This window comes from Ursus americanus, chromosome 33, assembly GCF_024610735.1.
Source record: "Ursus americanus isolate L20-20 chromosome 33, mUrsAme1.1.p, whole genome shotgun sequence".
NCBI lineage: Eukaryota > Metazoa > Chordata > Mammalia > Carnivora > Ursidae > Ursus > Ursus americanus.
The window spans coordinates 26,140,776-26,166,001 of NC_142159.1; the positions used below are offsets into that span (position 1 = coordinate 26,140,776).

General features: G+C 45.7%; 1 protein-coding gene and 1 long non-coding RNA gene across 3 annotated transcripts in view; one reads left to right on the forward strand and one right to left on the reverse strand.

Moving 5' to 3' along the window:
• The window catches only part of LOC123796167 (uncharacterized), a 79,124-nt gene extending 68,871 nt beyond the window's left edge, over positions 1 to 10,253 (reverse strand). Inside the window, exon 1 of the mRNA XM_087858388.1 lies at positions 10,045 to 10,253. Within this exon, the coding sequence (XP_087714514.1) occupies positions 10,045 to 10,238 (194 nt within the window). The 5' untranslated portion in view covers positions 10,239 to 10,253. The remainder of the gene's footprint in view (positions 1 to 10,044) is intronic.
• A 354-nt stretch (positions 10,254 to 10,607) lies between these two features.
• On the forward strand, positions 10,608 to 14,751 carry LOC123796165 (uncharacterized). 2 transcript variants are annotated; one of them, XR_006780686.2, is made up of 3 exons: positions 10,608 to 12,774; positions 13,948 to 14,117; positions 14,496 to 14,751. It is a non-coding gene; the product is annotated as an uncharacterized LOC123796165 (long non-coding RNA). The 2 variants fall into 2 exon arrangements; XR_006780685.2 differs by having other exon boundaries at positions 10,613 to 11,459.
• The last annotated feature ends 10,475 nt before the right edge of the window (positions 14,752 to 25,226 follow it).

The window sequence follows — 25,226 nt, forward strand, 5'->3', positions numbered from 1 at the left end:
CCAAATAAGATTTCTTCAAGAACTGCTCTCACGCAGTACTAAATTACAAGCAGTGGCCTCCCTGCAGGAGCACCAGGAGCCCACAGCCACAGGGAGTACCTGGAGTGTGCTGCACCTCCTGGAGGGAGAGGAGACCTACTGAGACAGCCCGGCTAGCACGCCAGTTACAGACGAACAACTGCAGACTGCTGAAAATCTAAGGCTCAAGCAGCAAAGTTACCGAAAATGCTTCAAGAACAACGCAATGCCCTCCCCACCCCACCCCACTCCCAAAAAAGTCCAAATGCATTCCAAAAGCAATTTGAGTGGAACATAATTTAATGTCCAGGCCTCACCTCTCTGAAATAAAGCAGCTCCTCCAATTTAGTCAAATTACCACCGAAATGCTACTTTATAACAAAGGAACTGCAGCAGAGTGCTCTGAACTTCATGGGAGAACAAAAATGTAGTGTCAATATGCTCACAACACGGCTCAATCCACAAAATCATGAGGTAATTAAACTGACTGTTTTTAGGTTTCAATCTGTTTCGCCAGAAACCCTGTCCAAACTACACTGACGCAAATCGGCTTGAGCAACTTCAGCTCTATCAAAACAACCCCCTATCTTATCTTTTGTTTTACCTTTTATCGCTGATTTGTGGGCTGACTAATGGTAAACTGATTTGTGCATGTGCCAGAAGTCAGTTCAGGAATACAAAACGAGAAAAGAGTTAGACGAGCAAATTCATGAATGAAAATGCTGACGTCATAGTTCAGCTCTCAGCAGAGCTCAGGGGAGTCTGTGAAGAAACTGTGTACCTTTTGGGATGTTAAACCACCAGTCATTTAGGAAAAGAGATAAAATAGAAAAAGCCCTTGCTCAGGGCAGGGAGAGTGAAAAACAGAAAGAGAAAAAGCTCTATTAACCTTTTTCCCTAGACCAAAAAGCAAAAATGCCCAATATGTATGCCACAAACAAGCATAACTTCTAAACCATGGAACTGCTTCATGGTCTTCTTAAAAGTGATATTTTGTAAAAATATGGCTAGCGGGTCTCTAAATAAGTAGAATACAGTCTCAGCCCCACCTTAAATCTTCTTCCATCACATTCAAAAAAAGAGCACATGATAATAGCTTTAGTTCTCCACTGAAAATTACCTGGCACTGCCATACCACACCTAATTTTAAGCAATTCTGAATATAATGGGGTGGGACTCAATGACCTCAGGCAAGCTACTAGAATTTTTATGTGCGAGGGGAAAAAACGCTTTTATCTAATGATGTAATATAAACTAATAAAAAAAGACATTATAAAAATTTGATTTACTTAGAACTATTAAAAAAGTGCCTATTGGTGTGGATTGTTCACATTTTTCATCTCTTGGCAAGGCTGAAAATACAACCAGTAATACAAACTTCTGTAAAGTTTAGACACGATTTCCTAAAATCCTTTTACTAAGGACACTTAAGTCACTGATTCCTAGATGCCTAACACTTCCCAAGAAATTTAAGATTATTACATTCTTAGAAAATAAGCGACCCCCAGATCCTTGGTAACCTTTCCAAAGCACAGCACGACAAGGAGAGCCTCTCTTCCTTACCATTCACATGGCTTAAAATAGCCACTCACCCAAAATGGGATTTTTTTTTAATTTAAGCAATAAACATTTTTGCCAATAAACATTTTAAAAAGAAGATCTTATTAAGTTAAAATGCAGACATACCGGTTTTATCTATAAATCTAAAATGTTAAAAGAGATCATCTTACATTTCCACCACAAATATCTTTGATAGAACATCACTACCCCCTTGTGGATTTGCAATAAAAAAATCCTTATCTTTTATGTTCACTTTTTAAATTATTTCATTCTAAACTTCCATTAAAGTTCACATTTTCTTCACTAAGAAGGGTTATTTTATTCTGATTACTTTTTAAAAAAAGAGAAAAAACACCTAACATTTTAAAATAATCAATGCCATCAGCCTCTTTATCTTCTAAGCACCTCCATGTTGGAGAGTGTTCTTCAGACAATAGCTGTGTGTGCCAATTTCAACATGGTACCCACGCCAACATTCCATTTTTCCTTAGAATATCTGAATTTACACTTCCGATCATCACTTCAGATTATCTTCAATGATAAATGCGTAATTTCTTCACTAGTGCATCGTTCTTCTATTTGATAATTTTACACTTTAGACCAATTTCTTTTTATCGCTTCCAAATGGTTTGATATTCAAGTACCCCAGAAAACCAATGGGGCACGTACATCCTCAGAAATACTTTTCAAACAAGGATTAAAAACCAAATCTAAGTTTCAAAAAGATTAATTCTTGATTGTATTACCACACTTTCAGAAATGCTTCCTGGCACTCTAAATCAACCCCAATGAAGGAAAAAAAAAAAAAAAAAAAGATAACACCTGTTTTTCCAAAGCTAGAAAGAAAGGCTTTGTTTTTCTCATTTTGTTTTTAGTTGCAGGAGTACCTCCAGTTGTATCTGCGGATCATTCTAACAAAACACACAGATACGTCGTAAACGCATACTGTAAAAAAGATTAAATAAACTTAAACATCTGGTTTATCACGTGTTACAGACACCAGACTTCGCTTGAAGTATAAATCATCTCCACAATAATGTACCGGCTACAAAGAGCAAGTCTAACTAGTCCCACTGCCATTACTGGGAGTTAGCTCCCCATTTGCTCACAGACATGGTATACAAAAGTAGGGACACAATAACTTACTATTATTATGAGAAGTAAACCCCGGTTTTCATTCCAATGGTTAAGTGAAAATAAAGGAAAAACAATTCACTTTGCAAGTGTTTTTAAGTAACTAAATACACAATCTTACCTCGTGGTGACAGATAAGAAAAAACGAAAGACACACTGTGTGGTCTGCTGCTAAATGACTGAATGCTATGTGTTCCAAAGGCTTTCACAGGTCCGCCCCACTGAATACTGTTAAGTACCAATTAAGCAACATGTCCAAAGCTAGTGGCTCAACTGTACAGCAGGCGCAGTCAGAGCTGGCTTTTTTGGGATTGTGTTATGATTGTTGTTTGGGGATTTTTTTTTATTTTTATTTTTTTGAGAGAAGGTAGGGGGAAGATATTTCAGATGACACTAGAAGTAAAATTAGTGGTGAGAGTAAGGCCACTTAATTAGTCTCCAAGCAGTAATGTGTTTCAAACCATAAAGAACTCAGATCCAAACATTTCTTTCAAGGCATGTCACTCTGTACACTTGGAACTACAGGCCCACGCTGCAGAGAGCGGACTGAGGAACACGGCCCCAGACCAGTACATCTCCCTCGCAGTCACTTTCTGGGAAGTCTCAGGCGGAGATATGCTATGTGACTTGAAAGGCCTGGCTAAATCTGAAAAAAAAAATGACATAAAATGTGACTGCACTTTTTCCAAATGAGTAAAGGACTCATGTATAAGGAAACATGCGACTCTATTAAAAATGAACAAAATACTGGGGTAAATGTAGAAGAACCTTTTAAAAAACACCTCTGGCCATTCCATCTATGACAGTCCATCAGTTGAAAGTAAATAAACAATCTTCTAAAAAAAAAAAGAGAGAGAGAGTGGAAGGGAAGTAACATGGCTGACACTTGGCCTCTCTTTGCAATGGGGTACATAGTATTTCCTTTTTAATCCAGGGTAATGAGCTAAAAAATGCTCAGGAAGCATTACCAATCTTTACACAAGGAGGCCCATGACCTTCTACAAGCAATGGCGCTCAAAGCAGAAAGATGCAATACAACCTTAGAAATACACAGCCAGCATACTGATGGGGGAAAAAAAACCCCTTTTACTTTGTCCCTCCACATAAAAAAATCAGGGACTGCTGTCTATTGTCAATATATAGAGAGAAACACTGTCCTTACCAACACATGACAAATATCATGGGATGGAAGACCATCACATTTGACAGAATGGCAACACATCTTAATGACAGGACTGATAGGCACTACATCCAAGGATGGTGCAAAATACAGGGACCGGATAATGTCTGGTCGACCTCTATCCTGAACCTGATCAGGTGTGCAAAACAAAACAAAAAAGGAAGAAGAACAAGAGGAAGAAGAAGAGAGTGAAAGACAGGTTACACACTATAACCTGGAAAAGAGAGTGAATGAGCATGCAACCCTATTCATGTTATACGGACAAAGAAGTAGAGCACAAGAATACTTCCTACTCTCACACTCAAACACACCAAAGACTTCAGCTAGTATGACAGTAACATTAGAAGACCCCTACCTCCTTGTGAATGAAGGTCCCAAATGAAGTAGTATACTTGCTGACTCTGCCCAAAGAAATTTACAATTATCAAGCCAAGAAGGAAGCTGGCTAAATGCAGCAAAAACAAATTTCCAAAATCCTAAATGAGGAGTCCCAGATGCCAGAAGGACATGGTGCTTCACCCTGGGATCCTATCCACTTACAATTACTACTATCACCCCTGGTCTTATGGCTTAAACCTCATTTCATCCCTCTATCCTTAGGGAGAGAGAAGTGACACTGCCTCTTACTACAAGACAAAAGGAATGGTGAGCACACTCCTTTAGTAAAGACAGACTAAATACAGTAGATCTACAAATACTTTTTTTATAATAATGACAAGGGCAATAAGGAAACTTCTTCATATGGGAAAGGGAGGTAGGACTTAGGTCACCTAGAACATCAAAAACAGGCAGGATAAGAGATTCTAGAAGATAAAGAACATTTTAGAAAATGATCTGTTATAATGGATACACACATCACCTGTCACCACAAAAAATCTTCAAATATTCACATGAATAAAGGCCACTGCCAAACCACATACTATAACAACCCTAAACAAGAGTTCTTTTTTTTTTTTTTTTTTTTAAGATTTTATTTATTTGACAGAGAGAGACACAGCGAGAGAGGGAACACAATTGGGGGAGTAGGAAAGGGAGAAGCAGGCTTCCCACTGAGCAGGGAGCCCGACTCAGGGCTCGATCCCAGAACCTTGGGATCATGACCTGAGCTGAAGGCAGACGCTTAACGACTGAACCACCCAGGCGCCCCTAAACAAGAGTTCTTAAGCGTGAAATACTAGAAGAACTGGTTTCTACAGACATTGTGGAAGGGAAATCTGATTTAATACAGAATGAAAAAAAGTGCATTTCAGGTTAATTTTTTATTACTATTGTCATCATTCTGAATACCAAATCTACAACCAAAAATAATCAGAGATTATTTACCTCAAAAAAAAAAAAAGATACAAATAAAAGTACTATTAAAGAAAGTATAAAGTATTAAAGAAAGTATAAAGTATTAGAGCCACATAATAAACAAAAGCATAGTAATTTAAACCAGATATCTAGCCTAAGAATGGTCACCACAATTAGGCACAAAGTTAGATATAACACTTCTTGGCGGCAAAAATGTAACAGGATCTCATACGGTTCTTACTATCTGAGGATATGAAACATACCAGTTCATCATATGAGTAAATTATTTTTCTACCCCTTCCTTCTATAAAGGATGCATTTGATATTATGTTCTACACAATACCTAGTATGTTCTATACAATACCTGGTATGCTTCTGTTCAAATGTTAAACAAGCATTCCAACCAACCATGTATCTAAGTGACCTAAAAGTTAAGCCCTTCCATTTAAAAAGAAGATTGACCTTACTTTTTTCTACATACACCCTACACACAGTCTGAGGGAAAGCTGTTAAATGCCTCTCACTCTGCCTTCCACCCTCTCTAACACCCCCAATCCTGCAGGGAGGGGATAAGAGTTCAGATAGCACACCATTCAAGTAAATTTTTGTAAGATTACAAGCCAAACAATTAAAATTCAGAAAAGAATTCCTTAAAAGAATATATAGAAAGACAAGTACAAGAAACACTGGAATGTCATTCATACTAAGAGATTTCAAGTACAGTCATATAACCATCACAGAGCTCTACACATAATAGAAGCTCAGTGAATGTCTCCAGAATGAGCGCGCCCAGTGATGGGATACGGATCCCAAAACAGCTTCCCTCCAGAAGGACAAATTCAAAGGTCCCACAAAGGAGGCAACAGACACAACTATGAGGAGAAAGAAAGAACATGAGAATCACTTTCTATTCCTTTTGCATAAGGAAATCAAGAAATAGTACAACTGCACACAGCGAGGTACTTCCCTGAACCTTAGGAAGTGGGAAATGAAGAATGGCCCACAGGAGTGATTAAAAAAAATTAAAAAAAAAAAAAAAAAGTTAAACCACAAGATGGGCTACCTCAAAAGCAGTAAGAAAAATTATAATCCCACCAGGCACACAGGCTACATCCGACATAAACAGAGAACTAAAATAACGTCACCTGACACTAAAGGATAGTCTACTTTAAAGGCAAAGCCTAAACACTAAAGAAATGGAAAAACATGGGCAAGCAGGATATATAAATATGTCTCAAAGAACAAGCAAGAGCAATCCTACTCTTTTGGAAAGGAAAATCCAACCAGTCTGACCTTGAGTAGAGGTGGCTATGTACATGTCAACACCTGGAATCCACTGAGTTTATCGGTAAGATAGAGAAACCCAACATTTAACAGCAGGATAAGTCAAGTCTTCAAGAAGACAAGGGAAGAAGAGCTGTCCCGTGAGTCACCCAACCTTGTCCAAAAAACTGGAGGTAAGGACTGAGCGGGAGGAGAGAGTGACGTTCTAACAAAAAGATGTAAGAAAGAAAAGTCCTTAAGAGAATCCATCTCGCAGGCCTAACTTCGAGAGACCACCATGTGCCGCACGAGTAAGAGGGAAAAGCTGATTTCCAATAATCTATGGGGAGGGTGACACAGAAAGCACAGCCATATTAAACTCAAAGAAAAGAGCCCAACTTTACACACTAACCATAGTGTGTTCCTCTAACCCTTACCATTTTCCTTCCATTGCCCATTGTACAGAGCACCCCGATTAGCAGAGGAGACCCAGAAAGTCAGTCAGTGGTAGGTAGAAGGACAGGAAAGGATCCACCACCGGAAGTGAGATGGGAACGCTCACTCTCCTGCGAACACCCTAACATCTACAGCAGGTACTCAACTCTCGTTTTCCAAAGGTCATTAATACCACACCCTAAAAATATACAATTCCATCAAGCTGAGTATAGATCCAGACAGAATAAAAACAGTATAAAAACTTAAAAAAAAAAAAAGGGAAATTGAGGTTAACAGCGCTACTTTGGGGCAGTGGGTTTTACGTCCACTGGATAACTCCGTTATTACCTGAAGGGCAAAATCTCGAAGTCAAAGCCTAATGCTGACCAATGCTCCAGTTCACCCTGCCTCCCTTAGTTGGTACTCCAGGTGGACAGAGACTCCTTGCTCAAAAAATGCTTAATGGTCCAAATGCTGAGTCTGACAGAGGATGAGGCTCCACGCTAAGCCTGTCAAAAAGTAAGACTTTGCTGCTGAGTGACAGCAGCCAGCAGCCACTGCAAACTCAGTGAGGGAAGGGACTGGGGCCCCAGAGGAGGCTCCATCATGGCCCTGACCCAGAGTCAAATCTGCAAACTGTGATACTCAGGACAAACCTGGACAACAGTCCCTCCCACCCCTTGATGAAGTGTCACAGGCCTTCCCAAAGGTACCTTTTCCTACTGCGCACAACCTCTCTCAATTATTTAAATGGCCAAAATAAAACAGCGACATATTTATGGCTGTTCATTCCTAGTTCTGTCACAGAAACACATATTCTCACCCCCTCCTATTGATGCCCCAAATACATGAAACCTCTTTCCCCTACCCAGCAGAAAAGAGATCAAGATGAGAACTTTTCACCCTATGAAGAATCAAGCAGAGAATACTGCCCCTAAATTCAGAATGCCTAAGTTTTGGTGTGCATCGGCAAGACTCTACACTTCATGTATTCGGGGACTTGCTGAACGTTCCAGATGTCATTCTGCTTATTCAGTACAGTACAAATGACAAATGAAAGAGTGGTAAGAACTGGCCATTTATCAATGAGTTTTCTGATTCTTCTAAGCCTGAAGAGTTACCAACAACAGTAATATATATTCATACTTGTACATGTCAAGGTCCCCACATACACGCAGAATGCAGAGCTAGCCATGTAACCCTTCCGACTTACGGTGTACATGTGACAGATGTGACTTTGTCTTTTAACGCATACCTACATGTGTATATATACAAACAAATGCATGGCATCGTGTTTTTCACCAAAAGAGAACAAAAGCAGCAAATAAATAGAAAGCATCCAAATTTCCCCTTCACCAGAAAGCTATATGATCCAAAAAAAAAAAAAAAAAAGGTTCAGATCCCATGAGAGACAACACGAGGCCAAAGGAAGGTTCTAGTACAACAAGCACACTAGCAACCCCTTCCCGAATGGCATGTGGGCGACATGAGTGTCTACACTCCCTTTTCTAGATGGAAAGGCATATGGCTTCTTCTTACCCAGCCAACATGAATACAATTTAAGAAAATCAGAAAAAGTCAAGGTAACAGGCTCACTAAATATGGCTGACTGGGAAACAGAAGCCATAAGGAGGATATGGGTTCTCTTAAAAAAGAAATGGGAAGTTTATTTCCAGGGAAGGTTCAAAAACTCTTGAATGTAGGATGTACAAAGTCAGGTTCTTACTGCACAGAAGACAGTGATGGGAACACCAAAAAACAAGGGCACAAGACCATGTTCTTGGTGGGGTAGTGTCAACTGGTGAATGCTGCCCCTACCTCAGAGGCAAAAGGGAAATGGAAGCAAAAACAGACCCTTGTTTTCCTCAGACACTGAGGAGTAATCACCGTAGACGCCTCTTACTCAAGTACTAGGCACAATGGAAGCCCTGCCCTACATCTGATGGGGGACCCCCATCCTCACCCAGACAAGAAACTCTGAGGAGTGAGAACATGTTAGGGGAGATAGCCAAATGGGGAAAGGGGCACTGGAATGTCCAGTTTCTCCCCTAAGAAAAAGAGGGCAACTCAAAGGGTATTCAGGAAATGAGCTCACCCTAACCCAGGAAAGTGTGCAGAGAGTATGCAAAATCTGTAAGAAGTATCTGCTTTCCTATTTAGAAATGACTTCAGAGCTGCACAGGCCCCCACTACCCTCTGGATGAGGGAAGAAGAACATGGGGAGCCCAAGTCCCCTTGTCCTGGCTAAAGGGTCAATAGATGGTGTGCAGAAGCCCCAAAAGATTCCACAGAAGATGAGAGGTTGAGACAGACCCCTCTGCCAAAGAAGGATCAGGGTCACAGAAGGTAAAGGGCAAGGGAGTATGGAGATCCTCACTTGCCATAGAAACGGAGACCCCACCCTCCTGGCTGCGAGGGGTGCAAGGGCAGGAGTAGGATGGGAACGACTGCCAGGGGCGGGGATGCTGCGCAGGCCCCCTTCCCAGGAAGGGAAGGGGGAGGGGTCACACGAGGCCCTTCTGCCCGGGGACGCTCCGCAGGAGGGGGTCCCCCTGGCGGGGAGAAGAACGGGGACCCCCGCCGGCTCTGGGAGGCGCCCACGGGGCTCCAGGGTGATGCTGGACGGAGTCCGCCTGGCCCTGCCGCCCAAGAGCCACCGGCGGCGGGGCTGAGCGCCGACCGTGCCCCCGACGGGGACCGGCCCGGGGCAGCGGGGCGCGGGGCCGGAGGGGGCCTGAGGCGGATAAACTTTCCGCCCCGCGGCCCCCACCGGGCCCGGCGCGAGGGGCGGGGGCCGCACCACGGGCCCGGGAGCGGCGGGGATGCCCGGTCCGGGTGGGGGAGGCGCCGGCCCTCCCTCCGCCGGCTCCTCCTCCTCGCTGGGCCCGGCCCCCGCCCGCCGGCCCCCCGCCCCTCCGGCCCCAGCCCGCCCCCGGGTGGGGGTGTGCGGCGCCGCGCTCCGCCGCCCGGCGAGTCACCTCAGGACCCGGCCGCGCTCCGCCCCCCCACCCGCCGCCCCCTCCCCGGCCCGGGGCGCCCGCCCGCCGCCGCCGCCGCGCCCCCGCGCTCCCGCCCGGCGCCGCCGATGCCCGGGATGTCCGGCGGGGCCGGGTCCCGCCGCCCGCCGCGCCGCCCCCGGCCCCTCACGCGCCGGCTCTTACCTTCCGGCTTGTTTTCGGCAGCCATTTCCCCTCCGCGCGCCACATCCTCCTCCTCCTCGCGACCGGGACCCCGAGCGCGCGCCTCGTACCGCCGCCGCCGCCGGCCCAGCCACCCCGCCGCCGCCGCGCACCCGCCCTGGCCCCGCCCCGCGGCCCACGCACTGCGCCCGTTGGGCCGGGAGGCTGCCACTCATAGTGCCCGCCACCAATCGCCCCGCACCAGGGGTCTCACTACTCTCCGGGAGGAGCGTCCTATCCGCCCGGCCCATTGGCTGGTCACCACCCAACGGAATGAAAAGATTGGTCAAGAATCAACGCCCCCTCCCCACCCACTCCCAGGAAAGCCCGCCTTCCAGACCTAAACAAAGCTTCCCAGTGGCCAGAGCCGGGAAGAACTGCCCAGTTAGGACCGAGCCGACACGGAATATTTCCTCGAGGCCGGGACGTGGAGCTTTGATTGGGCGTTACTACAGTGTTTCCCAGGCCGTCCAGACCAATCAAAGGGGGTTCCCGGAACTCGGGAGCGGCGAAGGGAAGCCCCGCCCCCGAGCGTGACCGTCAGGAGGAAGGCGCTCGCTCATTGGCGCGCTGGGGCTTTTCCCGCGTGCTCCCGGGGCTGAAGGACGTTCCCGGGGAAGCCGCTGCCGGCGCGTGGGGTCCCGGTGGCAGTGGAGGACGCGGCGGGATCTCCGGAATCCCGCGGCCTGCTGCTGCCCGGCGACAGCGGGGCCCAGGGCTTGGGGCGGAGGTCGGCAGGGCGCCGCACTCGGAGCCGGCCGGCCCGGGAGTCCGGGCGTCGCTGCCGGCCGTGGGGGAGGGGCGCGTCTCTCCAGGCCCCGCCCCTTCCCCCCTCCCCAGGGCCCCGGCGCCCCGCCCCGCCCCCCCTCCCCCCGGGCGCCCGCGCCGCCGCGGCCCCTAGCGCGGGTGCCCGGCCAGTCTGTGCCCGCCGATGCCTGCCTTCCGCTGCCCGCCTCCGGTGTGCTCCGTTGTCCCCTTTTCTAGCGGCTTAAAATACTGAAACTTTATTTTGGTCACGTTGGCCATGTGACCCACAGAGCCGATGACTCATAAGTGCCTGTCCCAGGATGAGGCCGCCGAAGGGAATCTTGGAGGAGCGCTGAACCGCGGCGCGCCCGCCCGGAGGGCGAGGCAAGCCAAGTTTCCTTCCCTCCTGGGCGCACGGTCCTGTCTCTTCCAGCGCCCGCCGCACTCGCGCTGCGCGCGGGGTGGGAGGCCAGCCTAGAAGCAGGTCAGCAGCCTCCTGGGGGGACGGACGCACCGCGGCGGCCGCTCTGGAAGTCCGAGTCCACCCGGAGCACCGGCGCTCACTGCACGGAGCAGCCCGGAGCCACGCGAGGTGGCAGGGAGGAAGATGCCCCCTGCCAGAGAAATTCAGCACTGGTGCACGTGGGCAGGTGATACCGGAAACAAAGGAGAGGGCAGAAACCTCCAAGTTGGGGCGGGGGGTGGGGAGGGAGAAAAGTTGAAGGAGAAGCAGAACTCCAACCCCTCTATGTGCATCTTGTATGGTTTGCGGTGGGAACATTTCATTTCTCAGATGTTATCCTTTTTTCCCTTGCTACCGTTGAAGACAACTAGCAGAATCAGCGAAAGGTCCCGGTTCGATAATTTTGGCATTAAGATTTGAATGTCAAAGTGAATTCTGTGCCAGTCCTAACAACATGCGTTCTTTTTCTGTGTTCACAAGTAAAAATCTCTTAAGTTTTCCAGAAATAAAAATGTCCAAGAAGAATGTTTGTATTAGACACTCGTTCTTCAACAAACTAATTTTATGAGCCTCAAAAAATGCAAAATTTTGACAACTAGGGTACAATATTTTATCGATTGGCATTCTTAATAGTACCTATGTTGACAATTTGAGTAGTGAAACATTCCTGAAAGTGCTTGTGGCATTGGAAATTAGTATAACCCTTTTAAAAAGCAATTTTACTGTACGTATTACAAGCCATAAAAACCGTCTGCATCTTTTGACCCAGTAATCTTACTTCTGGGAATCTATTCTAAGGAAATAACACTAAATGCCAAAAAAGTTGTATGTGTGAAGGTATTCTTTACAGGATCACTGTATTTATTACAACAACAATTTGGAAGCATCCTGAACATGTTAATGTTGAATATTTAGTAAGTACATTGTGTTGGATCCATGGGATGGAACACTATGGTAGTCACAGACATCAGAAAGAAAAACTTACCCTTTGGTAGGTGAGGGGAAAAAATTATTCGAAATTATGGTGTTCATTTATTATGTATGATGTGGTCCTAGTTCTAAAAAACTGCATTTTGTAAAATGACAGATACAAAATACACCCAAGAAATAACATTTGGGAGATGGGGAGTGTTTTTTTCTTACTGTCTCTTATTTTCTATAATGTAGTCATAACGATACAGCTTTTAAAATTAAAACATGTATTTAAATTAAAACGTGCTTTTATCCGGTGCCTAATGGAGGCCAGACAGTGTGTTAGGTCCTGAGGATATAAAAGTGAATAAAGTTGAGTGTCCCCTTCCACCGGGCTCACAGCCTAGCAGGGGTTGACAAACATCAACCACAGCAGGTCGCAGGTCAAGGTGAAGTGGGGACACAGAAGTCACGAATGTCACCAGAACTTCAGAGAAGCAGGACTGTCACAGTGGAAAGCACCTATGGGAAGCGTCTTAGACTGAGACGGAAATGGCAGTTCTCAAAGTGCAGCCTGGAAACCTGGGGAGGTGAGGGGGTCCTCAAGACTCTCTGGTTCTACACGGTCAAAACCATCTTCCTAATAATACTATGTCAGTGTGTCATGCATGTACAGTGAAGTTTTCCGGAGGCCATGTAATGTATGACATCAAATCAGACTGAGAGCAGGAGAAGATAGGAGCATCTAGCCGTCTTCTATTAAGGGAGGTGTTAAAGAGATGTGCAAAACTGTAAAACAATGCCGCTCTCATCACTTTCTTGTTTTGGAAAATTCAGTTTTTATTTTAAAAATATGTAAATAGTATATTATTTTTAAATGAACTCACAAATATTTTTTAAATTTCTATATAGTACATAAGCTATAAATAAACATATCACGGGTGCCTTGGTGGTGAGGTCAGTTAAGGTCCGACTCTAGGTTTCGGTCAGGTCCTGGTCTCAGGGTTGTGAAATCCAGCCCCTCCTGGGGCTATGTGCTCAGTGCTGAGTCTGCCTAAGATTCTCTCTCTCTCTCCCCCTGTACCTCTGCCTTCACCCCACTTGTGCTCTCTCTAAAATAAATCAATAGGGGCGCCTGGGTGGCTCATTCGTTAAGCGTCTGCCGTCGGCTCAGGTCATGATCCCAGGGGCCGGGATGGAGCCCCGCATCGGGTTCCCTGCTCAGCGGGAGGCCTGCTTCTTCCTCTCCCACTCCCCCTGCTTGTGTTCCCTCTCTGGCTGTATCTCTCTCTGTCAAATAAATGAAATATTTATAAAAAATTAATAAATCTTTAATAAAAATAAATAAACATATCACAAATAAAAGTTCTTTGGTGGGGGGAGGTGCCTGGGTGGCTCAGTCGGTTATGCGTCCGTCTTTGGCTCAGATCATGATCTCAGGGTCCTGGGATGGAGCCCTGTGTCTGGCTCTCTGATCAGCAGGGAGTCTGCTTCTCCATCTGTGCTCTCCCTCTCTCTCTCTCTCAAATAAATAAATAAAATCTTTTTTAAAAAAATAAAAGTTCTTTGGGGTCCTTAATAATTTTTAAGAGTTCGTAAAGGGGTCCTGAAATGAATGGGTTTGAGAACTGCTGATCCAGAGGATTAGATGTGGGGGGTGGGGGGTGGCTCGTTGGCTGGCTGGTGTCTTGGTCAGTTCAAGCTGTTCTAACAAGGTTCCAGCAACTGGGTGGCTTGTAACAACAGAAATTTATTTCCCACAGTTTAGAAGTCTGAGATCATGGTACCTGCTCCCGATGCAGAAAGCAGAGGTGAAGCAAGTCCTCTCTTGACTCCGAAAAGGGCACTAATCCCATCACAGGGCCCCATCTTCACAATTTCATCCAATTGTCATCTCCCCATGGCCGCACCTCCTATTACCATCACATAGGGGGTAAGTCTCCAACATACAAATTTGGGGAGGGGGACAGAAGTATTCAATCCATAACAACTGGTGTTTGTCTTTGTTTGGGAGGCTTCCAAGAGGTGGGCATTTATGGTCTGGGAAGCATCCACTTAGAAACTGGCTAAATGAGCCCATTTAGAAAGGGGAGGAGTCAGAAAATTTCCTGGACACCCCACCCTCTGAATCCTTGCCCGTTTGGGCCTCAATATTCTTCAAGGAAAGAGTGTTACTGTGGAGGGACAGATGAAGATAGGTAAATCATGGGAATATTAAATTGTTACTTTTTCACCTCAAAAATAATTGTAAGAGAGTATTCTTTCCTGGTCAGCATTCTGAAGTAATTAAAGTGATTGTTTATCTTTACAGGTAATGAAGATAAGAGTGCTAGGACTTCGTTCCTTAAACCAGAAGTTACTGGAACTCCATGTTACTGAGTTGACAGAGAAAAGCGTGCACTGAACCCCCTTCATTGGCTTAAAGACTCCTGCTCACTCTTTCCCAACACAGGACAAGGAACAAAGGAGTTCTTCCGCCTGTGCCTTGTTAAAGGCTGCATTGTTAAAAGTAATACTATCCAAAAGTTCTACTTCCAAAAATTTCTCCTCTTGCTTTTTGCTTTAAATGTTGTTTGTTTTTTTTTTATTTCGAGATGACTAGATTTTCATGCAGTTGCAAGAAATAATACAGGCGATCCCATATCCCCCTTGCCTTTATAAGATAAAACATAATGAAAACTCGTGAGCTTTGTTACAACAAACCTTCCCCTATATACCCTGTTTTTCCAATCCTACAAACCCCCATCTTTCCTCCTCTCTGCACCCCACCTGCCTCGGTACACAGCATCTCAGCCCTTGTCATATCCAGGGTATACTCTCAGAGAGCAAGAGCACAGACTTGTCAGAAAGTCTACACATAAGGAGATCTTTGGACCTTGTAGAGCTGAATTTCAGCTCATTGGAAATGTAATTCAAACATAAAAGTCCTGCTTCGTGGACCAGGAATCTGTTGAAATTTTGAACATTTTCTCAATCTTAGTGTTCTGTATTTCCTTTACTGAAGTACAGCCAAGTCAGAAGGAACGGGGGGATGTCTAAGGACAAACCACACCACTTCCTTCTGGTGGGTTTGCTCTCCTTTTAGTATTAGAACCCAGAACAGAACATTATCCTTGTGGTAGGGATTTCAAGAGATGTTGTTTAAACAATAGTTGTAATAGTAAAACCTTTCTACATCGCCCAGCTATTACATAACACAGACCTGAGGGCATCTGCTCTCCACGGACCCTCCTTGGATTTAAAGCTAAATGTCTTTGATAGGATGTATCTCATCTCCGAGCCCTACTTAAAAAGTTAATCCAGTTTTCTCTGGACTTTCCCTTTAAAACTAAAGTCTTGGGGTGCCTGGCTGGTTCAGTCCATAGAGTATGTGACTCTTGATCTTAGGGTTGTAGGTTCAAGCCCCACATTGGGTATAGAGATTACTTAAAAATAAAATCTTAAAGTTAATTAATTAATCAAAACTAAAGTCTCTTCCTCCCCTCATGAGCCTTCTGGTATGACAGCCTAATCATTTTTTTAATTGAATGTGAACCCGGAACCAAAGAAATGGCTTCTTTTTTTAAAGAGGGGGAGAAAAGATTAAAGAAATGGGTTTTGCTGGTTCAGAAGGGCACGTATGCAAAGTGAGGTAAAACTTCTGAAGCTAACAGATTTAGGAGACCAGGACACTGCCTCTGCTTCCTGGGACCCCAAGAGACATTAGTAGGGCCCCCAAACTCTCTGGAGAGCAAGGACTTGTGGGCAGCAGTCTGATCGGAGGGAGGGGGCGAAAGCACTTAGCATCTGCCCTGCGAGCCCCGGGCTTGCACAGTCATCCTCTGTTTAGGTGGTGCCAGGAGGCGAATGCAAATGGTAGGGTTGCTCCTCACTGCGGCCCCCACCGAAGGCTGGCGAGAGCATCTGCAGGGCTCCTAAGTTTTGTTTTATTTGTTTTCTTATCTGCCTCAGCATTTTCCGATGCCATCTATTTTGACTCTCAGTCTTCCAAGGAAACTTTATTTAGTCGTTGAAGGTAAAATGACCTGTCAAAACATCTGAAGGAGAAAGCTGCTGATGTAGGTATCAGTGGTATCATTTCTAATGGGCACCCAGGAGCACCCGAGAAACATCAGCCCTCTGCTGTCCCCTGGAGCTCATAAACGCAGCGTGGCCCATAGCATTTAACTGCCATTAAATTCTCCCTGTTTCAAAAGAAGTGAGCAATGTATTTTTAAGTATTAAGCTGCAGGATATTACACAGCCATTAAAAAGATGGGGGTATATGCTATGTGAGTTTCTCCAGCTGAACTGTTGAACGGGAACAAAGTAAGTCACGATGTATACTCCTCTCTTATATACAGAGATCTAACATCTGTTGCACATACAGATATCCCTGCACATACAGAAAACGTTTCTGGAAAGATAACAAGAAACCTATAGTTTCCTTTGAGGGTAAAGCAGAAAAAAGAAATAAAGCTTACTCTTCATTTGAAATGGTTTAAGTCTTTTGTACCATGTGCATTCACCCAGCAAATATTTATCGGGTGCCTACGAGGTACCAGGCACTGGTTCTTAGTGTGGAGGTACAGCAGAGAACAAACCAGAAAAATGCCCACCTTCGTGGAGCTGGCATGGAAGTAGGAGAGACAGATGATAAAGAAATAAATGATCTAAGGTTAGAGAATGATAAATGCCTGAAGAAAAATAAAGTCGGATAAGAGGGTGGGGAGTCGAGGGTGCTATTTTAGATAGGGCAGGGTCTCTGAAGCCTGAAGGAAGTGAGAGTGAGCCGCGCAGTTTGAGTGGGGTGGAAGAACATTCTAGGAAGAGGAAACAGAAGGTGCAAAAGCCCTGAGGCAAATGCATACTTGCTGTGTTGGAGGAACTGCATTGAGGCCATTCGGGAAGAGGGGGAAGTGAATCCAAAGAGGGTTCTAAGGCCAGAACCCATAGGACTCTGAATGCATGGTGAAATCTTTGGATTTTATTCCCAAGGTCCTAGAAAGTCGATGGAGGGTATTGAGCTGGGAGTATATCTCAGTGGTGTTTTTAAAACATCACTGGAACATGAGGTGGAGAATAGACAGCAAGAGGATAAGAGAGGGAGCCCAGAGGCTCGTCAGGAGATGATGGCAGTCAGAATTCGACGGTGGTGCAAACAAGGTATATTCGGTTCCTGTGGCTGCTGTCACCTCAGTGATTTTGAAACAAAAGAAACTTATTCTCTCACAATTCTGCAGGCCAAAAGTCCGAAATCTGTTTCATTGGGCCAAAATTAAGGCGTTGGCAGGGCCGAGCTCCCTGTGGAGGCTCCAGGGAAAATCCATTCCTTGCCTCTTCCAGCTTCCAGGGGCTGCCGGCATTGGCCGGTGGCCACATCTCTCCGATCTTCCAGGCCAGCATCTTCAAAACTCTCTCTGCAACATCTTCACATTGTTCTCGTGTGTGTGTGTGTGTGTGTGTGTGTGTGTGTGTGTGTGTAAGAGACAGACAGACAGGCAGGCAGAGAGACAGAGAATCTCCCCCTGCCTCTCTTTTATGAGGACATGTATGATGGCATTTAGAGACCACCCACATAATCCAGGACCGTCTCACCCGTGTCAAGATTCTTTTTTTTTTAAAGATATTATTTATTTATTCGACAGAGAGAGAGCCAGCAAGACAGGGAACACAAGCAGGGGGAGTGGGAGAGGAAGAAGCAGGCTCCTAGCAGAGGAGCCTGATGTGGGGCTCGATCCCAGAACGCCAGGATCACGCCCTCAGCCGAAGGCAGACGCTTAACCACTGTGCCACCCAGGTGCCCCAAGATTCTTAACTTAATCACGTTGGCAAAGACCCTTTTCCCCAATAAGGCAACATTTACAGGTTCCAGGGATTATGACCTGATATCTTTGGCAGCCATTATTCAGTCCAAGGATTAGCAAATTCTTTTCACTGAAGGACAAGATAGTAAATATTTCAGCTTTGTAAACCCTGCGATCTGTCACGACTACTCAACTGTCAAAACTGCCCCCATGTTGCCAAAGCAACCACGGACAACCTACAAACAAATGGCCACGCCTCCGCTCCAAATAAACTTTATTTACAAAGACGGGAGGCAGGTCATAGACCATAGACTTAAGAGATAGGTGGATTTAGAATAGGGATTGAAAGCAGCGATATGGGTCAAGTTTTGCTGAATGTTTGGATGTGAAGTATACAAGAAAGAAGCACTTGGGACCAAGGTTTGACTCCTAGGGTATTGGCCTCCACAACTGAGTCGGCAAGTGTTGCCCGTTAAAGACTGGGGAGGAGCAAGTTTCGAAGAGGCATCCAGAATCCCGTTCAGGACGCTAATTCTGAAATACCTGTTAGAGAGCCAAGTGGAGACATCAAGAAGGCAACTGGATATACGCACGTGGGGCACAGAGAGGTTGTGGCTGTAGATACAAATTAGGGAGCAATCAGCCTTCCATGGTATCTAAAACCACGGGACAAGCTAAGGTTTCCTAGGGCAGGGAGTATAATTCACTCCTTTACTCGCTCATAATTTTCAAAAAGCTTATAAAAACCATGACTCTCACACAAATATAAAGTGAGTATGTGTCAAGAACTGTCCTTAGCTCCTTAGATTATGAGGGAACCAGTAAGATACTGACACCAGTTGGAAGGAGAATTTGAAGAACAGAGGTATATTTATAGGCAAGCAAGAATGCTTGCTAGAAGATGCAAGTGGTTCATATCTTATAGGGCAATAAAGTGTCATGTTTGGGGTCCTCTTTTCCAGAGGGCAGAACTCAGTCTCGTCTACGGGCAAGAATCATCTGCATTCCGCCCAGCTTTCTGCTTCTACCCAGTTCACAGAAAGGCAGTTAAAGGTGTTCATTCTGATAGAATCACATCCTCCCCAGAGGGTCCTCTAGGCAATGCCCAATACTTTGCCGGATGGACAGGCTTGCTCATTTCCAAATCTTGGACGGTTTCTTCCGATACAGTGACTGAACATTTTTTGAGCACCCTACTCACAGGCAATGCTCTGTCCCATGCAAGTCCCTCACTGAACAGAAAAACACAGATTTCTGCTCTCTTGATGTTCACCTTCCAGTGAAGGCAATAAACATGATAAAGAAAATCTCAGGATGTGGGAAGTCCGTAAGCGTTGTGGAAAAAATAAAAAGTGGAGCAGGTCAAAGGGGATCAGAAGCACCAGTGTTGGGGAGATGTCGTCTCAAATAGAAATGGTCAGGTCGAAGGCCAGTTAGCTCAGCAGGTTAGAGCGTGGTGCTGATAAATAGAAATGGTCGGTGAAGACACCATTAAGAAATTGACATTTAGGGGGCGCCTGGGTGGCACAGCGGTTAAGCGTCTGCCTTCGGCTCAGGGCGTGATCCCGGCGTTATGGGATCGAGCCCCACATCGGGCTCCTCCGCTGGGAGCCTGCTTCTTCCTCTTCCACTCCCCCTGCTTGTGTTCCCTCTCTCGCTGGCTGTCTCTATCTCTGGCGAATAAATAAAAATAAAAATAAAATCTTTAAAAAAAAAAAAAAAGAAAGAAATTGACATTTAGGAGTGCTGGGGGTGGGGGGGTGGCTGGCTGGCTCAGTTGGAAAGGCATTCAACTCTTAATCTCGGGGTTGTGGGTTCGAGCCCCATGTTGGAGGTAGAGATTACATAAATAAGTAAATAGATAGATAGATGATAGATAGATAGATAGATAGATAGATAGATAGATAGATAGATATAGATAGATAAGGAATTGACATTTGGGCAAAGACTTGAAGGAGCTGAGAGAGTTAGCCTTGCGGATACCAGAGAGAAGATTGTGTAAAATATAAAAAGAGTTCGGGATTTTTAAAAGAAGGTTAATTTTGTTTTTAATTAGTGAAGGAAAAAAATGTAAGCAGTAAAATTTGAGTCATAGATTGAGTCAAAACAGTTTGTTTTCCTGCCTGCGATGCCTTCTTTCCAATTCTAAGCAGACTGTGATGCCGTGGGTACAAGATAAATGTTAAATCAGAAGAATGATTCTAACAGTCCTGATCTTTTCGCCCTTCCGAGTGAAAATTGGCTCTTCTTTCTTATTGGAGAGGAGCCCCATCTGCCTTGCTATCCCACCCACAAAGAATTTGACTACATGTGTGACAAATACTTAAAGGAAAAATTAAACTTTTAGTAGTAAATAGCAATTCAAAAATAGGTTTCTCGAAAGAGAATTTGCTAGTTAATGGAAGCGCTGGCTGGAGTAGACCGGGAACTCCTGATCTGATTTCTAAAACTCCACTGTAGTAAACGTATAAAAATGAAGTTTTGTTTCTCTGCTCTTTATTTGGGAGAGAAAGGGGGGGGCTGGGATTATTTCCATTTTAATTCAAACCGTGTAAAGCAGAGTCTTAAGACTTGGGCAAAGATTTCTCAAAGCACAATTTTTCCTCCGTGACAAAAGATTTCTTCCTTTTTTCATCTTGTCAAACATAATCACTCACAGATAAAGTCAATTTGCTCTTTTTGCCTCTGTGTTGGGCTATTTCCTTTTGCCAGCTGACTAACGTTTTCTAGGGCAGGTTGGAATTAATCATTCAGCACCCTGAGATTTTTCAGGCCAGCCGGGGCTGAGGGCTCGAAACAATAAAATCCATAGTTCGCCCTCTGAGAAAAGACCTCGCACTTGGCAAGGAGGGAACCACAGACCACCTTAGAAAGAACAGTTTGGAAAATTCTACCTAACAGCCCAATCCTGCTTCTCCAGATTCGGAAAACGTGTTCATTTGTCACCCTAACTAGAAGTCATTTGGTGCTAATTATTCTAGAACCGGTGGCCGTTTTCCGCTTCCCCAAGAGGCCTCCCCGCCAAGTGCAACCACACTTCATTGTTTCATCTCTGAAAACCTGCGAGCCTGCCTCGCGTTTCCACCCTGGCAGCTCTGGGCCCTGCCTGTTGGTTCTCCATCCAGCATCAAGTGACCTGAAACGCCATGTTCTTTCCACCAGGCTGGTGTCTTCGTCGGCCCCTTCCGCAGAGCCAACCCCTGGCCACTTGCCCTTCTCACGTCTGGAGCTTCAAGACCAAAAGGCAGAATGTGGTCCCGGCACCCAGGAGCCGCAGGCTGGGAGCAGGCAGGGCTTTTAGGCCGGCCGGGGTGCGAGAATAAATGTCAAGGGATATTTGCTGCAAAGAGGCTCCAGAAATAATGTAAAATTGTTCTGTCCTTTTAAAAATGGAAAATGCCTTGGCAGGGTGATATATTATTTGCCTGGCTGCATTTTCTCTCTGTCTCCGTCAAGGCTTGAAAAGTACTGGCACTTCTGCCTTTTCAAGCGGAGCTCAGTGTAACTGGACCACATCTAATGCCCGTACGATGCAAATGAAGATTGAAAGTGTTGTTTCCTTTGATGTGTGTGACTAAGTGCTCAAAGGGGATATTTTCTTTGCGATCCTCCGGTGGATAGAGCCTCTTTAAAAATACCTGTTGGCTCCCTCTTCCCGTTGGCAATTGTAGTAATTCCTGCACTGGAGACGGAGGTTGGGTTCGGTCATGATGAATGTCTTTCTCTGGGAAGAATACCCTGCTCGGGTTTGCGATGATTGTGAAAGCTCTGGGGGGAATTAAGAAGCGTGAAAGGCACGTTAATGATGGTGTCTGCAATGAGCCACTCGGGCTTGCCTGACAAAGTCCAGGGAGCACATTTTGAGAGCGAAGTTAGGGAGATGAGATGAGTCACGGCCGGGCTTCACAGTGACGCTGGCTCTTCCTGGCACCCGGTGGCATAAAGGGCCCGGGAAGTCGGGGCGGGGGGGGGGGGAGCTGCTGTTGGCCAGAGAGGCTGACCCACACACATTGGCCATTGAGTCTTCCCCACCAAGAGGGGAAGTGATCCTCACCAGTGCTGGGAGGATCCTAGCTCTTCTCTGAATCTGAGGGTTTTCTGGACACACGCAAACACACGCAAGGAAATTAGTAGCTCCGAGCATTGTCAGAACCCGCCAGCCTCCAAATTGGCTGCGCTGGGTGCTTTGAACCACTCTCATAATGAGACGAGGCATAACTATAATCTACCTTAGCTACTTTGTCTTCTATGCCCATGTTCAGCGAGGCCACCGACAAGAGAAGCTCGTGGGTAAAAGCAAGAACAAACAAACATTTGGATCCCTCCATAAATCATGATCTGGGTCATTAAATTCACTTTGTATGTCACCCCCTTCCCCCTTTCCCTGGTAGATGTTTGCAGTAGCTCACCTGGGAAGGAAGCTGGAGATGGGAGAGGAGATGGGAGCTCCAGGATACCAGGGGCTTGGCCACGGCCACTGCTGCATGCCTCATGCCCAGACTGGCCCAGGCACGGCACAGGTGCAATAAATACCGAATGGCTGAACAAACGCTCAACCCAGCCTTATCCAAGGAACCCCATTGTTTGGGGGGTAGGAAATTCACATGGAAAGGAATTAAAGACAGCCCTTGGGCAGATCCTGGGCTAACCTGCTCAAGCAGCCATAACAAAGGGCCACAGACTGGGGGAGCTTAAACAACAGAAATTTATTTTCTCACAGTTCTGGGGGCTGGAAGTCACAGAGCACGGCATCAGCAGGTTGGGTTTCTCCTGAGGCTTCTGCCTTTGGGTCGTAGATGGCCATCATCTCCCCATGTCCTCACATGGTCTTTCCTTTGCACACCAGCATTCCTGCTGTCTCTCCTCTCTTCGAGTCCAAATTTCCTCTTCTTAGAAGGACGCCAGTCCTATTCAATTAGGACCCATTCTAATGACAGCTTTTTAACTTAACCACCTCTTCCCAGGCCCCATCTCCAAATACAGTCACACTCTGGGGTACAGGTGGGGGGGCGGTTAGGGCTCAACATACAAACTTGGGGGGCACACAATTCAGTCCATAACTGGTCCAGACTATTCTCACACTAAAGCTCAGTACTTTGGGGCTTCTTAAAATACGAGAGCACTGGTCTCATTTCCTGCTGTATTAGCTAGGGCTGTATTTTCCAAGGCTTTCACCCCACACTTGGCAAAACGTGTTATGCAAGTATCCCTCCATGTAAACCCTGCTGTACTTTGTTTTTTAGATTCTGGTTTTCTATCCTCTTTCCTCTCTATCCTGAGAGGCAGCGTGACATGTTATCAGGTGCTGGTGCCCTCCCGGCTGTGGCCCCACAAACCGTCGCCTGGGGCAGCTCACTCGACATTGCTGAGGGCCACCTCACCCTCAGAAGGGGCTTAATCATCCCTGCTCTGCCGGCCTCACAAGGTCACTGTGACGATCTCACGATGTCATGTTTATGTGTCCAACCAGGTACATGTGCCCAATGAGGTGTATAAATCGCAGAATAAACAAAGTCCATTCTTCTAGAGCATCGCTTTTAAAATATGATCGTTATAGTAAAATAAGCACCGATGCATTAGGAAGCAGAACAAAAAAATTGGCAGGAAATGCAAACAAAACTGAAGACTTGAAATAAAATGTGTCCTTGCTGCACGTCCCGGGGACCTGGGTGGGAAGTCGAAGCAATGCTGGTTATGCCATGAAGATGTATGAGGCTGCTCTCCGGGTACTGATATAGAACAATTGCCAAGATATATTACAAAGTGAAAAAATTCAGGTGCAGAACAAGGTGTTACCATTTGTTTTAAAAAAGCAGGGGGCGTGTGGGTATTTATAAATGCTTGTGAATGCCAAGCATACTTGGGAGTAATACAAGGAAACCCACAACGGGGGGTTACCTCCAAGATAAAGACCTGGGGAACTGGGAGACAGGGATGGGAAGGAGACCTCACACCAAAACCTTTCTGTATTACCTGATTTTTAAGATTTATTTATGTGAGAGAGAGAGCATGAGTGGGGAGAGGGGCAGAGGAAGGAATTCTCAAGCAGACTCCCCACTGAGTGCAGAGCTGGACCCAGGCCTCGATCCCAAGACCCATGAGATCATGACCTAAGCCAAAACCAAGAGTCGGGCGCCTACCCGACTGAGCCCCCCAGGTGCCCCTACCTCATTTTTTTAAACATGTGGAGTACCTATTTTTGAAAGGTATTGTTTTTCAGAGTCACAGTCCTGATTTTAAAATTAATTTATTATCATTATTCAAATGATAGTCATATGCATTACATAGAATATATGAGTATATGGACTACATGAGTTATAGGGACTATATGAGTATATGGACTATATTAATCGTATAGATTATATGAGTCGTATGGAGTAAATGCGTATACGGAGTCTATGAGTTACATGGAGTACGTGAGTATCTGGAGTAAAAAACATACAGAGTATGTGAATATATGTAGTGAGAGACTTTAGGTGCAGTCCTGGGCAATGCTGACACTGATGAGGTGATTGGACTGGAGACTGAGGAAAAGGACAACCAGAGAAGCAGGAAAGAAAACCCAGGAGAAAATGAAGGAAGTGGGTTTTGAGAAGGAAGTGTCCATAGAGTCAAATGCCACAGAAAAGTCAAGGTAGAACCATTTCACATCCACTAGGGTGACTACCGTCAAAAGAAAAAAACAAACGAGAATAACAAGCACTGGGAGGTGTGGCGGAGCCGGAACCCTCGTGCACGGCGGGTGGGAATGTAAAATGGTGCAGCTGATGCGGAAAGAGCAGGGTGATTCTTCAAACAGTTCAACGTCGAATGACCATACGATCCAGCAATTCCGCTCCCAGGTCGACACCCCCAAAGATCTGAAAGCGGAGACTCGAACAGAGTCTGTCGAAAACATTCAACGCGCACGTTTGTAGCAACGTGATTCACAGTAGCCGGAAGGTAAAAGTGACACAAACGTGGGTAGACGCACAAACAAATATGAATTTCACACAAGGGAACGTGGCTTGACTCTACAAAGGAATGAAATTCTGACCATGCCGCAACAGGTGCGAATCTTGAAGACAATATGCTAAGTCACAAATAAACCAGTCACGAGACAACAAATACTGCAGGATTGCATTTACGTGAAGCCCTAGAGTAGTCACATTCGCAGAGACAGAGTGATAATGGAGGTTGTAGAGGGGCTGAACGGGGCGTTAGTGTTTGATGGGCGCAGAGTTTCAGTTGGGCAACATGAAGAAGTTCTGGAGGTG